The sequence below is a fragment of the Excalfactoria chinensis genome, chromosome 13 (assembly GCF_039878825.1).
Source record: "Excalfactoria chinensis isolate bCotChi1 chromosome 13, bCotChi1.hap2, whole genome shotgun sequence".
NCBI lineage: Eukaryota > Metazoa > Chordata > Aves > Galliformes > Phasianidae > Excalfactoria > Excalfactoria chinensis.
In genome coordinates, this window is record NC_092837.1 from 6,013,830 (window position 1) to 6,029,612 (window position 15,783).

At 45.0% G+C, this 15,783-nt stretch overlaps 1 protein-coding gene across 4 annotated transcripts in view; it reads left to right on the top strand.

Moving 5' to 3' along the window:
* Positions 1–15,783, top strand: part of GRIA1 (glutamate ionotropic receptor AMPA type subunit 1) — a 109,908-nt gene that overhangs the window by 39,127 nt on the left and 54,998 nt on the right. For all 4 annotated transcript variants that reach the window (XR_011905169.1, XM_072347910.1, XM_072347908.1 and 1 more), the window contains exons 3-4: positions 10,551–10,790; positions 12,147–12,331. Coding sequence is in view for 3 of the 4 variants with exons in the window: in XM_072347910.1 (XP_072204011.1) it covers positions 10,551–10,790; positions 12,147–12,331 (425 nt within the window). In the remaining variant the exon portion in view is untranslated. The remainder of the gene's footprint in view (positions 1–10,550; positions 10,791–12,146; positions 12,332–15,783) is intronic.

Genomic DNA, 15,783 nt, shown 5'->3' on the forward strand with positions numbered 1-15,783 from the left:
TTGCTCTGCTCAGTGAGATGGATGCCTGCACCTCCCACCGGAGGGGAGCTGCCCTCTGCAGCTGGTGGCAGTCGCAGTTTAACAAGTGTCTCCTCTCTGCAGAAGCTCCATCTGGGCAGGTTCGCTAGCTGCACTTCATATAATCTGCTTGTTCCACCACCCACAAGAAACTATTTGCACAGAAGCTCCACCACAGACCATAAAATCACAAACCATAGGTCCGGCTCCTGCCATCTGTCGCAGCTTTGCATTTCTGCTCCCCAGACAACACAGTCTCCCACCAGGATTAAAAGATCCGAAGCTTGAATTTGTTTGTTTGGGATTTTTTGAAAAAGCTGCTGCTCTGAGGCACTGCAGAAATAAAAATCTGGTTGCCATTATCATTTATTGCCCTCGTAATGCAGACAGGATTAAAGCTGTTCTAATGACAGGGAAGAAATCGTAATATTCCCCTTGACATTAAGCAGGCCTGAAGAAAGCTGCGAGCACAATGGAATGGAAATTAATGTGAAAAGGAAAAATAAAAACCCCACAAGAAATGACTGTGGCAAAGAACCACCAAGGGAGGCACTTCAACCCACAAAAGCCGTCGCTCTCAGGTGTCAAAGGATAGGGTGCAGCTAGCTCAACCCTTGCTGAGGTGTTAAATGGGGTTTCAAAGCCATTTGTGCTTTGGCAGGCCTTAGGTGAATGCATGTACCACTGGGTAATACAAAAGGGTTATGCTCTGGAGACGTAACCCTTATCAATGAGTGTAACTCCCTGGGTTTGTTTTTTTGCTGCTTCTTGTTTTAGAAGAATCTAATGGCTTCGCTTATTGCAGAAAAGATGGCAGTTTTGGAGCAGCGTTAGCACATGTAGGTTTTGGAGCATATGCTCAGCAGATACCTGTAATGTGCCTTGAAAATTTATAGAAAATGTGAATGTTTATATATAACACGTCAAGCAGCTGGTGGGCTTAGGAACTGCTTCCCCATTCAGGCCCCAGGGACAAGATGCTCTGTCAGAGGGTGTGTTGGCTTTAAAGAGTGCTGGATAAACGCAGCCCTCCTCTGCTAGGGCTGGTGAGACCATTCCCATGGTGAAGTGAGCCTGGCAGTGCTTTCCTGCACACAATGAACCCTGTGCTTTTTATCTGCTGCCTTTTATTTTTAAATGAGCAGGGAGTCAAATCGTGTCAGAAAGGCCAATGATAGCTCAGTGCAAGAGGAAGGCAGCCTGGGTGCCCTCTGACAGCCCACAAAGCCAGCCTCCCTCCTAGGCTGGGAGGTATTTTAAGGTAGAGCACATGCAAGGCATCACTTCTGAAAAGATAAGCCAGCTTAGGGAAAATTCCCCCAACTCTCTGTGTAGGTCCCTCTTTACCCTCTGCTTTACCTTCTGCTCTTAGCCAGCTGCATAATCTCTCTCCTCTCTGCTGGGAAGGTAATTCTGTACTCTAAGGAGGCTACTCAGTGGCTTTCTTTATTGTTATTTAACGTGTATATATTGCAGTAACTCACAGAGGCCTCATAGCATTGTTCCAGGCATCCTACAAACATGCAGAGCAATGGTTGCATCTGCAACAGTACCTGTGTGCAAGGGATACAGGGTAAGGCTAATCCTGAGTCAACTGGAATTAATAGCAATGCCCACACTTCCTGTGGAAGAGTACGAGATATGGCAAATCCATTCTGCTTCTTTGAAGGAATCTGTGCGTGTGAATTTAAAAGGGGTCTCATCTAGAAAATCAATTAAAGACATCACCACTATGGAAAGGAGTCAGTATTTAAGGAAATGCAGTGGTCTCTTTTCATTTGCATCCAAAGCAGGGATTAAAAGCTGGGCACACCACGGCCATACTCATTGAAACCTCTCAGAGTTAATTCTGGCTTTGCCTGTCTACGGCATTTGGGGTCTGATTCTGCAGTCAAGAAATCCAGTGCTTGTATCTGAGTAATAAGCTGCTAAGGGTGCATTTGGGATCATGGAGGGCTCGTTGCAGATGTGCATGCATGCATGTTTGTTCCATCGTGTTGCTTTGAAAAGAAGAGGTGGAATGTTAATAAATGAAGTTGTTAATTTCCAGTCTGTTATTGAGAAAGTCTTAAAATTAGTTGTGTTAGTTCAGCAGCATGCAAGGATAAGCTTTTATGCACTGCAGCACAACACAATTAAAAATTGGAAATTTAGAAACAAGAGTGGAAAAACTGGAGGCAGAGAGAAATGAGAAGGGATTTCAAGTGCTCGCTTCTGGCTGTAGGAGGAAAAGTGGGCTCAGGGTATAATACTACAGGGGAGGGCCATGCTGGATATTAGGAAAAGTTTGTTCTCAGGAAGTGGTGATGCAATGGCACAGCTGCCCAGGGAGGTGAGGGGGGTCACCATCCCTGGAGGTGTTTGAGAACTGTAAGAGGTGTGGCACTGAGGGATGTGGTCAGTGGGAATAGTGGGGGTGGGTTTGGGTTGAAGTTGGAGATCTTAGGGGTCTTTCCCAACCTTAATGATTCTGTAGTTCTATGATCACTGCCATGAAGACATTTGTGTGCTGTTGTCTAGTTCTGTAACCAAACCACTATGCAACTTGTCATTCTCCAGCAGGTACATGCTCTCAGCACGTATCCTGCATCTTGCTGGTGAAAGCACACTGTGTGGGAGGGGAAGGGCTGAAAGCCACAAGAACCATGAGACTCAGAAAAGAGAGCTTTGTATGTAGATCGTAACTCAGCACTTCCAAATGTTGGCTGAGATCCCAAAGCAAACACTGAAAGCTTGTAGACCCAGGGCTGGAGGAGGTCTGTGTGGCCACATGGTCACCTGCTGTCACTGATCACCAGAGACTCTCCCACTCAGGCTGCTTTCTACATGTAACTGCCCCATTTGCCTGTTTTTCTGAGAAACACATTTTCACATCTCTGCCTTGAAACAGGCATTCCAAAAGTTACTCAGCTCTTCGGTCACCCATCAGATCATGAGTGATGTATTTTACAGTGTCCGCCCCCCAAGAAAAAGCATTAATCACATTGATTAAAAATGAACAAAGGAGATATGAATGTAATGGAAAATTTAAAGGTATTGAGCTGATGGGCCAGGCAGAGAGGCTGACACAGAGCTACAGCCAAAGATAGTCTCAATTACTGTCTTAGTACAAACCTGAAGAAGTGTATATGTCATAATTGAACTCTATGCCTGGAGCAGACTGAAAGGGCTAAGGAAAACATTATCATGAGCAGGAAGTAATCCTAAAAAAAAAAAAAAAAAAAAAATGGGAACACTACAGCTGAGAAAATCTGACCAGATACTGTTTTCTCAATTGGAGGTAACAATGTTGAGTCTCAGGAATGCCGCAGAAACTGAGAGATCAGTTTGATGGGCACATCTGCAAAAACACAGGCCAGAGAGAATCTGGGAGTACCTGTGCACGTGTTTTAGGAAGCAGGGGACATGGGAGCAAAACATTCATTAGTGGGATGAAGGTTAAGAAAGGAGTGGGTTAGGTGGATGTTAACACCCTCTTTCCACAGCAGAGTCAAATGTTAATTCTGGAATCTCATTTCCACATGTCCATAGCTTGGGTTTCATGTTGCAACCTGTTGCCACTTTGAAGGCAAGCACTTAGAGCATCCTCATCACAACCTGAGGTTAGCACTGAAGGCAGTCACAAGCCTAATGTCTAGAAAAACTGCCCTGAGCAAATACAGTGCAATGGGAGAAAAAAAAAGGGTTTGGTGCTTTGTTCTTTTCCTCTGTTCACATTCCCCAGCAGTAAGCTACACCCCGGTACTGTCTTTAGTTTTCCTATTGTAGCACTACTTCCAGACAGACCATCTAATGAAGCAGCAGAAGCAAAATTAGTTCAGTCCTCATCCTTCACCTCCCTTTATAATAGCTGTCTTTTTTTTCCATTTTCCCATCTGTAGTAATCTTGCTTTAATATTCATGAGTGTGCATCAGGCACGGAGATTTCGATGAGGATGAATGTTGGGATTTCTTTTTCGTTATAGGAGGTTGGGTGAGAGCAGGTTGGGTTTCAGCAGGCTGAAACACCCAACTCTGTGGCTCCAGAAGTCTCAGGTCTCAGGAGTGATATGCCTGTACTTCATTTTTAATGTTTTTTGAGGGCCTTTTAAAGGACCCACCTGATACCAGCATTTCACGTAGGAGATTTGCTCCTAATGTGTAATCTTCATTCACCTTAAGAGTGCTGCCGTTATTTGAAAATTGATTGAATATTGTCTGGGAACTCTTCAGTATATTTAATGCTTAATTTTCTGTGATTCAGTAAAATGACGTGTTTAAAAACAGGCAGAGCAAGTAGGGGAAGTATTGACAAATACAGGTTTGCTGACTTGGTTAAGACCTTCGGTATTTGGATTTTATCTTCTGTTCTGTTGTCGTGTTGGGTAAGAACAAGGTTCTGGTGGAAAAAGAAATTTCAAATGTGAAGTACAGGAGGGGAAGAGCAGTGATTTTCAGTTAGTCCTTTTAAAACAGTGATGAAAGTCAACATCAGACTGCCTGGGCCTCACCTTCCACCATGACTCAAAAATGCACTAAATGACTGGGAGTCCTGAGGCAGGATTTGTTATCATGTTGTCAGCTTTTTGTTAACAAAAGCACCATGACATTTCTATTTCCTTAAACTTGGCAGCGTAAAAGGAAGAAGCGTCCCAAATCCATTTTGATCTCAAGAAAGGCATCATTTGTAAGCAGGCAAACTGACTTATTTGTCAGCCCAATAAACTTAACTAAAAGAAATGCTATACTCTATGCATAAACAGCAATGAAGAGCTCTTCAGATTGTTGTTCAAATGTGAAGGAAGGAAAGCAGATCTTGATGTTGATACTGTTGGTGCTTTGCAGCCTCCAATGTGGTCAGAGTAGCAGTGAAGGAAAATGATGAGAGGAGCTGCACCTCTGTGTCTTTTATATATTTGAAAGAGAAACATACATTTCTTGTGATATCACATCAGCCTGATTTGCAGTTGCTTGAAGATATGGGACATATCCACTGCCAGCTAAATACATGAGCAGAGCGATGGAGTTGTGTAGAATCTGTTTGGCTTTCCCCTGCTCAGAAAATCTGTGGGAACACGCTGTCGTTGGGATGTGCTGAAGAGATGCACTCTGGCACCTACGCCATGCTGGAGAGCTGTGAGGACAAACATTGGGGAGGAAAGCTGAACTGATCCTAATTGAAGCAGACACTGGTGCTCTTTCATCGAAATTCCACCGGCTTCACCAACCTGATGTCAGGTTCTCCATCACTGCGTGAGGGTCGCCTCCAGGCAGGGTGCACTAAAAATAAATCACACATGCACATCCCCTCCTCTATCCCACGCACAAACTCAAATACTACAGGCGAGCATGTGGGAACTGCTCCTTGGCACCACTGCTGTCAATTAGTTCATTTTGCTGCAAGTACAGTTCTGGAGGAGTGAGGATTTTTGGTTCTGTATCCCAGGAATTTGGGCAAATGAGGAACGTGCCATGCTGAGGCCAGTGTTTTAGGGCTAGTATTTAGTAATTCATAGAGGACTGAGATGACTATTTTATTTTACTCCAAGTCTTCCCACACTTGTCTTGAGGTGTTTAAAAGATAGTTGCTAATTAGGTTTCTGGAGTAAGTGCAATGACTTATGTGTGTTGGATTGGGTGGTTTCGAAAAGAGCTCTTAGGCTTTAGATTTCCATATTGCTCTTGTCTTCACCTGCTCACTTGGGCGCAGTTTTTGTTCCGAGAGATTCATCTGATGTGACTTCCTCTAGGCTTGGGAAGAGCTCTGAGGTCAGGCAAGGACCAGCTGGGCTTTTTTGTCCCCTTCTGCAACAGAGAGCATGAATTGTCTGTGGGGAACATCTGGGGATATTTCATCTAATCGGCTTTTTTTTACTGCCGTTGTTGCTTTGGGAGTTAACGCTGCCTCTGCTATTCCTGTTCTCTGACAGAGGTGCACAGCAGTTGAGTCCCCTGAGAGCTTAAATGCCTTCAACTAAACAACACTATTGGCTCCCTTCAGGGGTAACTTGGTGAAACTTAATGGTCCGTGAGACGTAAAAAGTCAGTAGGAATGATCTAATGTCCCCTCCTAGTCTTAAACCCAGTGAAATGGTGAAAATTCTGCTTCCAGAGGAAATGGCAGATGAGCAGTAGCGAGATCCCCTACCAGGCTTCTCCAGCTGTGCCCATAAGGAACAGCTCCCATTTTGCACTTGTGTTTGCAGATCCTCAGCAGAACTGCACCATTCTCACTCTTGGAAACCAAATCTTAATTTCCATCCTTCTGTGCAGCCCCTCTTTGTGGTCACCATTTCTGAAAGAAACTTTGTGGCTTCCTTTCTGCTGTTATCCAAATCCAAATAAAAGTTTCATTGTATCTGTCCTCAGCTGCTAGGCAGGTGCCCCATCCTGCTTTCAATATAATCAGTGCTCTTCTCTTAGGTTTAAAAGCTTTACCTTGAATATTTCCACATGAAAGAAAAAACTAGAGAGAAATTGTAGAACTAGGAATCTCAGAGCCTGGGGATTTCAGGCCTGACTGAAGTGTGTGTGTTTCTCCCTGTCAGAATTCAAGGGCACACCAATGGCTGCCAATCCCCGGAGGGAACATGGAGGCCTCCTCCTTTTCATTCTACCATATCAGTCACTCTTTAAGTAGGTATTGGGAATCTAATGATGTTATTTTGATTTCTAGTGTAAATAGCAGTGATTTTGGAATGATGGGAGCAGCTCCATCTCACCTGCTTTGCAATAGGCACCGTGGAATTGTTGCTGGCTTCCAGCATAACCGGGTGACATGTTAATGCATCTGATTTACCAAATCTTGTTTGTGGGATGGGACTCTGGAAGAAAAGCTGGGGAGCTCTCCCAGAATGCCTCAGTGAGAGATCTCATACCTGGAGCATGAGAGGTCTGGGACAGCAGTGATGCTCAGTGCAGCACATGCTCAGGATGTCCCAGCAGGAGATACAACTAGGTTGATCACACAAGACTGGTCAGGATGAAGAGTATCTGCCATGGTTATCAATCATTATGAATGATGATTTCTAAGGGGAAATCAGGGGAAAGTCTTTCTGTAATTAACTGCAAATTTGCTGTAAGATGGTAGCACAGCGACAGCCCAGAACAAATATTATCTGTCCTTCTTTCCCATTTGTGCAACTCAGAGGCCAAGAATAGCACATGTAAACTGCCAGAAACATCTACATTGACATCCAAGTAGATGCTCTTTGCTCATGCTCACATCCTCTCTAATACAGTTTTGCTGTTGAATGCTTCCAGTCTTCTGCCTACAGGAATGAGCTGAACTGTCCATATTGAACTGGTAGAGTTAGTTACCAGACTGAATGCAACTCTGCTCTGTAAGAAGACCGTCTCACTGTTAGCAGGTGGTTACCATGAGGTTTGTAAGACATGATGCTATCACTAGCTGGTTGAGCAGAGAAACTCATCTTCTTAGACTTTTCATCCCTGTATGAACTTTATCCCTGTTACCTTTCTTAATGTTTTTTGGACAGATATTGGCCAGAGACTTATTGTGACTGCTGAGGAACTGATAAGCTTCTTCCCCTCTGGGAGAACAAAGAGTAATTTACAGTATCTGCTTCCTCTAGATATGTTTTGAGGGGAGTATACAAGCAAGAAGGGAACCAACTTCTTACATGGTCTAATAGTAGTAGGATAAGGGGGAGTGGCTTTAAACTAAAAGGGGAATTTCAAGTCAGAAGAAGGAGACGTGAGACCAAAACATTAGGAAGAAATTTCTTATTCAGAGGGTGGTGAGGTTCTGGCACTGCTGCCCAGAGCTGTGGGTGCCCCATCCCTGCAGGTGCCCAAAGCCATGGATGGGGCCCTGGGCAGCCTGAGTCAGCCCATAGTGGAGGGCTGGGACTGAATGGTCTGTAAGATCCCCTCCAAACCAACCGTTTTGTGATTCTATGTTTTATAATTCTTAGGAGTGTTGGACTGCACAGGGAGGTGGTGGAGTCACCAACCCTGGAGGTGTTCAGGGAACATTTGGATGTTGTGTTGAGGGACGTGGTTTAGTGAGAACTATTGGTGATTGCTGGACAGTTGGACTGGATGATCTTGTAGGTCTTTTCCAACCTTGTTGATTCTAATTAAATGAGAACATAGTTACTAATGCATTTTCTTAATGAAACAAACAAACAAAAAATCTAAAGAAACACCACCTATCTCTTTGTGCACTAAATGAATAGCAGTAACACTTTTTCGTTTTGCTGGACGAATGCATTTGGCATGTCTGTGATTTGAAACAGCCCTGAGATTTAAAGCATTTTGCAGCCGCTGCTTTTACATCCTGCTAAGTTCCATCTCAGAAGGGTGGCTGCAGTTCTTTCCCTTTTCAGTTTTCCAGATTAATTGACACGACAATTTCTTTGTTGTTCCTTGGGTGACAACCCCCTGCAAGCCCCCTTTTTTTTTTTTCCAAATTATCCTCTTAGACTGAAAATACAAAGTGAGCTGGGGTTCTTTCCAAACATACTAATGACAAAGAATGTTCATGCTCCCAGTCGTCTTTGGTGCAATCTGTTTCAAATGCTGGGATTGATGAGTGTCTCAGAACAGTGTAGGAGGGCTGCCTGAGCGTGACTGAGCCACCAAGTTAAAAAAAAATTATATATTAAAAAAAAACAACTATTAGATTCATTTTCAAATAGAATATAAAAATTCAAGGAAGCCACAGCTGGCCTAAAACAAGAACTGAGCTAACCAAGTTTATTTGTTTGTTGTCTGGGATATTAATTGTGCTGGATTTTTTAGCTGTCCTGTGAATGTCACTTTAATCATCTGATGAATCTGAAGCCCAGGCCTCTAGAGATCGTGTTCTGATCTCTCACATATGGTATATCGCAGTGTTCATTAGACCCACCGGTCCAGTCACATGGAAACAACATTCAGACTATTTCTATCCTTATCTGCTACTTTTCTTCCTGAATGTGTCAGTCCCATGACGAGGACGGTGACTCCAGCTGACACAGACACAATTGCTGATTGCAAAGAGAGTCACTGCTGTGAAAATAAAGAGAAGAGGGTTTTATTTCTGTCACGGCTCAAGCTTCACACAAAGTCTGTGCCATGCAGGAATATCAATTCCTTTGGGGGAGGAGAGTGCTGAGGTATTTGAGATTGTGGGCACTGAGCAGTGGAAAGCAGATGGGTAACCCTGCCAGGCTGCCCCAGACCTGTGCTTCTTCCAGAAGGAAGGAGAAATGCTGAACATGTCATGAGATACGGTTCTCAGCTCAGGTCAGAGCCCAGCTGGGGATGGAGCTTGTATTCAGGAGCCTGTCTCCAGCCACACATGCAGAGCAGTCAGGACTACCACAGAAACCAGGTCAAAGGATTCCCTAGCAGCACAGAGTGCTCGTCAGGGGACCCCAAAATGTCACATTCAACTTCTCACCCTGTACTCTGTTGGGGGAACAGGGGAGTGAGGTGTGAAGTGTTGAGTCAGTACAAATGTCACAGCCAAAGGTCTGCAAGAGTCATAGCAACAACAGGAGAAGACACTATGCCAGGAGGTCTGACACTGGGAAAATGCTGTCACTGCCACCACCTCCAGCTTGGAGATTTATTGATATTAAATTGTGATGTACCATAAACAGGGGTGATACAGAACGAGTCTGACTGTCTCAGGGACTAAGTTTTACAACCCGATGTGTGAGCTTTCTCTGCTTCGCTGAGATCCCGAGGCATTTTTCCAGCAGCTCCCTCCATCTCATTAAGTGCTCCCCAGAGGAAGGCTATGACTTGAGGGAGCTTTCCTTGCACAGCATGCTGCTGACTGCTGAGATCAGGTGCAAATATCCACCGGAGAACCTGGTGTGCACCATCAGAGCTTAGTTGTGGAGACCTCCTGGGCCATCTCCATCACCTCACTGGGTCACAGGCTGCTCCAGCACAACTTTGGAGGAAACCAGAAATTGTCACACAGGTATCAGCACAATCCCGGTTTGTACAGAGACAAACTTTGCTGTAGCTGTCATATGACAATACTGAACACAGGTGAACCTTAGCTGAGATGCCCTTCCAGGGTGGTCTTGGTTTGTTAGGCTAAACCTCAGTTTCCTGCTGGAGTCACTGGTCGCAGAGCACTGTGCTGTCGTGCAAATGTTTGCTTCCTGCTCTGTGAATGCATCTGGGTCTGTGATAGGATGCTCTAGCTGTATATGTGTAGTAAAGCAGCTCCAAGTGCCAGACACCTGCTGTGCCTGGAGTTGGTGAACCCTTTAATTCTCATGTGATCCCTTGTTCAAATCCTGCATGATTTCCCAAACTTTCAGCAGAGCCCCAGGGTTAGTGTATTCATACTCCAATGTCCCTGCTGCCTATCAGGGATAAAGCAGACCTCAAGGAAAAGCACCCCGTGGCCTCAAGCCCTGTTTTTCACATGGCACAGGCTGCATTCACCAGCCCCCAGGTCTCAAGAAAAGTGTTTTAGTCCAGATAGGCTGCAACTTATTTCAGGGAAAAGGTGAATTTTGATGATGTCCCTGATGAACCTTCTGGTCCTTTTGCTCTCATGCCCTTTCTCTTTGTTCCTCCAGTCTGCTCGCAGTTCTCCAAGGGTGTCTATGCCATCTTTGGATTTTATGAGAGGAGGACCGTCAACATGCTCACATCTTTCTGCGGGGCTCTCCACGTCTGTTTCATAACACCCAGCTTTCCTGTCGAAACATCCAACCAGTTTGTTCTCCAGCTTCGCCCAGAGCTCCAGGATGCCCTCATCAGTGTCATCGAACACTACAGCTGGCAGAAGTTTGTGTACATTTATGATGCTGACCGGGGTAAGTCACTAGTATCCCAGGAGAGTTAGCAGGCAGTTAAATGCAGTGATGTAGATAAAGTCTTTGGTTTAAGAATGTACTTTAGTGCAGGTTTCTGGAGATGAAGAGGGTGGCTCACAAAAGAGACTACCCATGTCTTCTCCATTTTTTATTCCTTTCCTGAATTTCCATTACTGGCCATTGCTGAAGGTGGGATATTCATCTAGATGAAGCATTAGTCTGAAGTCTAGGTTCACAGAGTCACACAAGCAAAGTACTTCATTTTAAGAGCGTGGGGAAATTGTTTGCATTTATTAGGTCCCGTTTTCAAGTCTGTCCAGCTCAAGGCCACAAAGTCTCACATTTGTGAACGTGAACCAATAGCTGCTAAGGTCAAACGAGCCCACAACCTGTGATGATACATGTGTTGTTTGCAGTTGTAGTTTGGATAACTTCAAGTTCCCCATGTTAGTGAGTACTGGCTGTCTGCTCAAAATAACAAAAGCTTTTGTTAGGTTCTTGGAAGGTATCATCTAGCTTTCTAAATCGTGAGCAGGCCAAGTGAGTCACTGCTTTGTGATTCAGTTTCCAAAGCTCTCACATGCCTCTGAAGCTCCAGGCTTGAAGGCTGAGAGCAAAGCAGACTTGTAGAGAACAGGACAGAGGTAAGGTCATTCATGGCCCTGCCTAGGAAGTTATCCTAAGCTCTTGCAGGGACAGGATGACATAAAAGCATCCCATCCAGCTTTCTATTGGCTCCAGAGGTGAGCACGCTGAATATGACAACTGACCTGCATAGACAGGGCCATCTAGGAGGCTCCAGAGCAGTGCTGACTGTGTGTGTCTCTTCTGGAAGGCTGTGCAACTTAGGCAAGATCCTTTAAAAAAAATAATGAAATTTTCTGATGAGGTGCTGCAAGGAGAGACAGGGTTACTAAATATGGTGATGTATTGTGACTGCTGAGAGTGCCCCAACCTTAGGAGCACAGAGCCTAAACAGATCAGAGGTGAGAAAAGAGCTATGGCCCAGAGAAATGAAAAGATTGGGGGTAATAACAGAGAAGACAGGATTAGAGCTCTTATCTGAATCCCACAGCAGGGTCTGACCAACGGGACTGATCTGCTGATTGCAAAGAAAAACTTGTCCCAGAATCATCCTGTCTTCCTGTGCAGAAAAGGTAGAAATCATTAATTCTAGCCCAGCTGTGTGTGACTAGAATACTAGATTATTAGCTGGTTGCTGGGGTTCTTCCAGGCACTTGCAGTGTTGTATCCAGCCCAACTTGGGACAGTTAAATAGGCTATCAGGACAGAAAAATGCTGTCGTGCAGCTATGTCCTGGTTCTCCCTTATTGTCCTGCTCTCATCCCATCACAGGGCTGTCAGTCCTACAGAAAGTGCTGGACACTGCAGCCGAGAAGAACTGGCAGGTGACAGCTGTCAACATCCTGACGACAACAGAAGAGGGCTACCGCATGTTGTTCCAGGAGCTGCAGAAGAAGAAAGAGAGACTGGTGGTGGTGGACTGTGAATCTGAGCGGCTGAACATCATCCTTAGCAAGGTTGTGTCAGCGTGGGTCTTCCGGGTGGGGTCTGCATGTAGGATGAGGAGGGTTGTTTCTCTCTGAGTTGTTTTTCTTCCCATTCTGATGTGATCCGTGTCTCATCACAGTTCGTCATGGATTTGGTATTGTGTGTTGTAGGTGTTTCTCCTTTGTGTTGTTTAGGAAAGCCACAGAATTTCTGGGAGCTCCTGTGTATTTGTGCTGCATGAGCTCTGTGTCTCCATGTCCCCTACTTGTCTGATTCATGTTCTGAGTGCCGTAGCCCCCTTACTTCCCCCAGTGAGTTTGTTTTGTGCTAACTGGTCCAAGCAGTGTACGCAGGATGTGGTAATTTGTTATCCTGGTGAGTTTCCTCACGTTTTCCCAATCCCTGTGAATTGGAGTAGAAGTGTGAACTGACACTGCTAGACCCCGCGTTCTCCATTCTCCTTGTGTGCAGGATTGGACATTCCCAGATCCCATTATGGTAGAATCATAGAATATCCTGAGTTGGAAGGGACCTACAGGGATCACGGAGTCCAACCCCTGGCTTTACACAAGACCAGCCAATATTCCAACCCTTTGTCTGAGAGTGTTGCCCAGACACTCCTAGACAGAATACGTAACAGAGGACTCAGCAGCTCTGATTGTGTGTCTTGCCCCAGCTACAGACAAGGCCTTCCCACTGCTGCAAATCCATTCCTCATGGTTTAGGAAGGGCTCAGCAGTGCCAAGCAGCTGGCATGCCATGTCTCCTGTTGTCTGTCATACCTCTTATAACCAGCTCACTTCCCTCGTGCTTCACACGTCGCTCTGTCTAAGCTACCTGTCATCTCCTGTCTCACACTTCAGCTGCTCACTGTCTGGGGTGGGGACTGCCATGTCATCAGCTGCTCGGCTCAGCAATGAGCACAATCCATCCTTGTTGGATGTCTCCGAGTGCTACCAAGTGATAAATCATAACAAAGCAGGTTGCCGGTTTTAGCCTCAAAGTAAAGGTCACACCAAAGAGGGACCAAATGATTCTTGGGGACAAAGTATTTCCCCTGACCATGGAGCAGGTGCAGTTGATCACAACAGGAGCTAGGCAGTGAATTTGCCTTTTTTTTGCAAGCTTTCCTGTAGGGTATATCAGATTTCTAGGGTTAATGATGTTGTCTCTTTAAATCTGGTTTGTCCAATAGAAAGCGAAGTCCTGCAGACAGACATCATCTAGTTTGCCTGATGTGAATGGGAAAAAAAAAGTCTGTATTTCAAACTTCTTCACATGAGTGAAGAGTTGTATCTAACTCAAGTTATTTGCAAGAACACTAAAAAAACCAAAGCAAAAAGCAATTATAATGCCATTAAAAAACACATATTTCCAGGTAAACTAGATGATGTTATGCCTTTCTAAGTGAAAAGCAGAGCAATTCCAACATGGCAGTGCCCAGGGGTAACTCTGTGCTGGGGATAGGCCTGCTGTAAGTTGTTTTTAACCTGTGTGATTCATTTATATCCTTGTTAGACTTCTTCTGCTGAGTCCACAGGGGTTTCTGGAGCAGAGGTAGCCTCACCAGTGTAAGCAGGGGGTGCCAGGTCTTTCACAACACACAGATGACCAAAGAGGGACAGAGTTCGTGTTCTGCTCTCCCAGCTCAGTGCACCAGCACGTCTGTGTGGCTGTCCCTGTTCTGTTTGCCCTGTGTCTTTCAGAGCTTCTGAGGTGTTCAAAGAGCTCTGTCAGCCTCTCAGGGATGGTTTGATGCATTTATCTTTTTTTCCTGACAAGCCTGTCTCTGTCTTTCTCTGGCTGTGGATTTGCACTCCCCAGTGAGCAGAAGAGCCAGGGCTGCCTGTTCAGTCCATGACATATGCACACACGTTAAGTTTCTTTTCCACATCACACACACAAAACACAAAGAGCCACCACTGATTCCAGCATGGTGCTCCTCATGCCCTGAGATTATAGTTGCAGAAGGAGGCAGCACTCAGAGCATTTGTGGAAAATGACCTGATTTCATTTTCCTCTGTGCCCAGGTTTTGTGGGCATGATTTATCTTGGTTGAGGTAGCTGTCGTTCATGAGCCAGGCTTCAGTTCTGAGCAGGGTATCACAGGGCTGCACCGTGTAGCCTTAATGGGATAAATAAGTGGTGGGTTGCATTATATCAAAGCACTATGTTGTTTCTTCCCTGTCACTCATTAAAATGAATAACTGGAGTTTCTCCTTTGCTACTGTTTCACTCTGAGAGGATTTCTCTCTAATAGGTGTCAAACTGGCCCATTAAGAAGTGGGTAATGAAACCTAGGTGGCCCAAGTGAGCTATCAGCATGCAGCCCAGCACAGCCTCTCACCACATTCAACCTAAGTGATAAATGCTATTATAACCTCAGCTTGCTACCACCGTCCAGACACATTAGGACTGAGCAAGCATTTTAAAATAAATTAAGATCACAAATAACTTTGTAAAGCACAGGAAGCAAGCCTCATAATTCAGGTGGATGGGCTGCAAGATTAACAGCTCAGGGAAGGCTGGTCGGCAGTCCTCTTGGGTTCATTGACTCTGACACCTAATGAAATAAGAAAGGGAGAGTTTGGGCAGAAGGAGCCAATGCCATCTGTTGTTGACACTGGAAAAACAGGGAATTGGATCGTAATTTTTAGGCATCCCAGTACCCCAGAGATGCTCTTTTCTCCCATGAGTTCAGTCACAGTTGATAAATAGAGAGGACAAGTTGGGCCCGGTTTTGCTTCTCAGATTTGGCAGTGGAATATGCTTCAGTGGAAAACTACCAATAACAGAACCACATCTTATAGCCTTGGGTATAAAGAGGGCTTGGGGTTTTTTTCTGAGTGCTCCAAACTCTTCCACAGTAGCCATTCTGAGGCAGCCTATGAGGAGAACCACAGGATGGTGAAGCTGGTGGAGCTGAGATTAGTCATGTAAGATACTAAAGGAAGTCTTCATTGGAATTAATTGCAACCAGTACTTTAACACTGGGAACCAGAGTTTTAATACACATACAAGAGCACTTAATCAGGGAAAGACTAAGGCAGATGATCCAGTTGCGCAGAGTGTCAGCTCATTTATAATCCATTTGGAGATCCCTTAATTCTTGTTTACAATAATGTTGGGATGTAGTCTCTTGGGAAGGATCACTCCGCACATGTATGTGCTGGTCTTGAGTGCTTCCCAGACACCTGCTACCAGCTTGGTATCAGGCAGGAATGCTGGGCAGACTGATCTCTGATTCAATCCAGCATGGCAGTCCTTCAGTCACTGTTCTGGCAATACAAATCTTTCTGTCCTCACCTCACTGCCATTCCTGCAGACTTTGCTTCAGCACTGGCAGTGCAAGCAGTAGTTCAGAATCAACTGATGTGGCAATAGAAATAAAGAAATAGTGCTGCCAGCAAAGAATCATTATGGAAACAGCGAAGTTCCATCAGAAACTGGTAATTCTTAGATGATTTTGTTTAAGAATTTG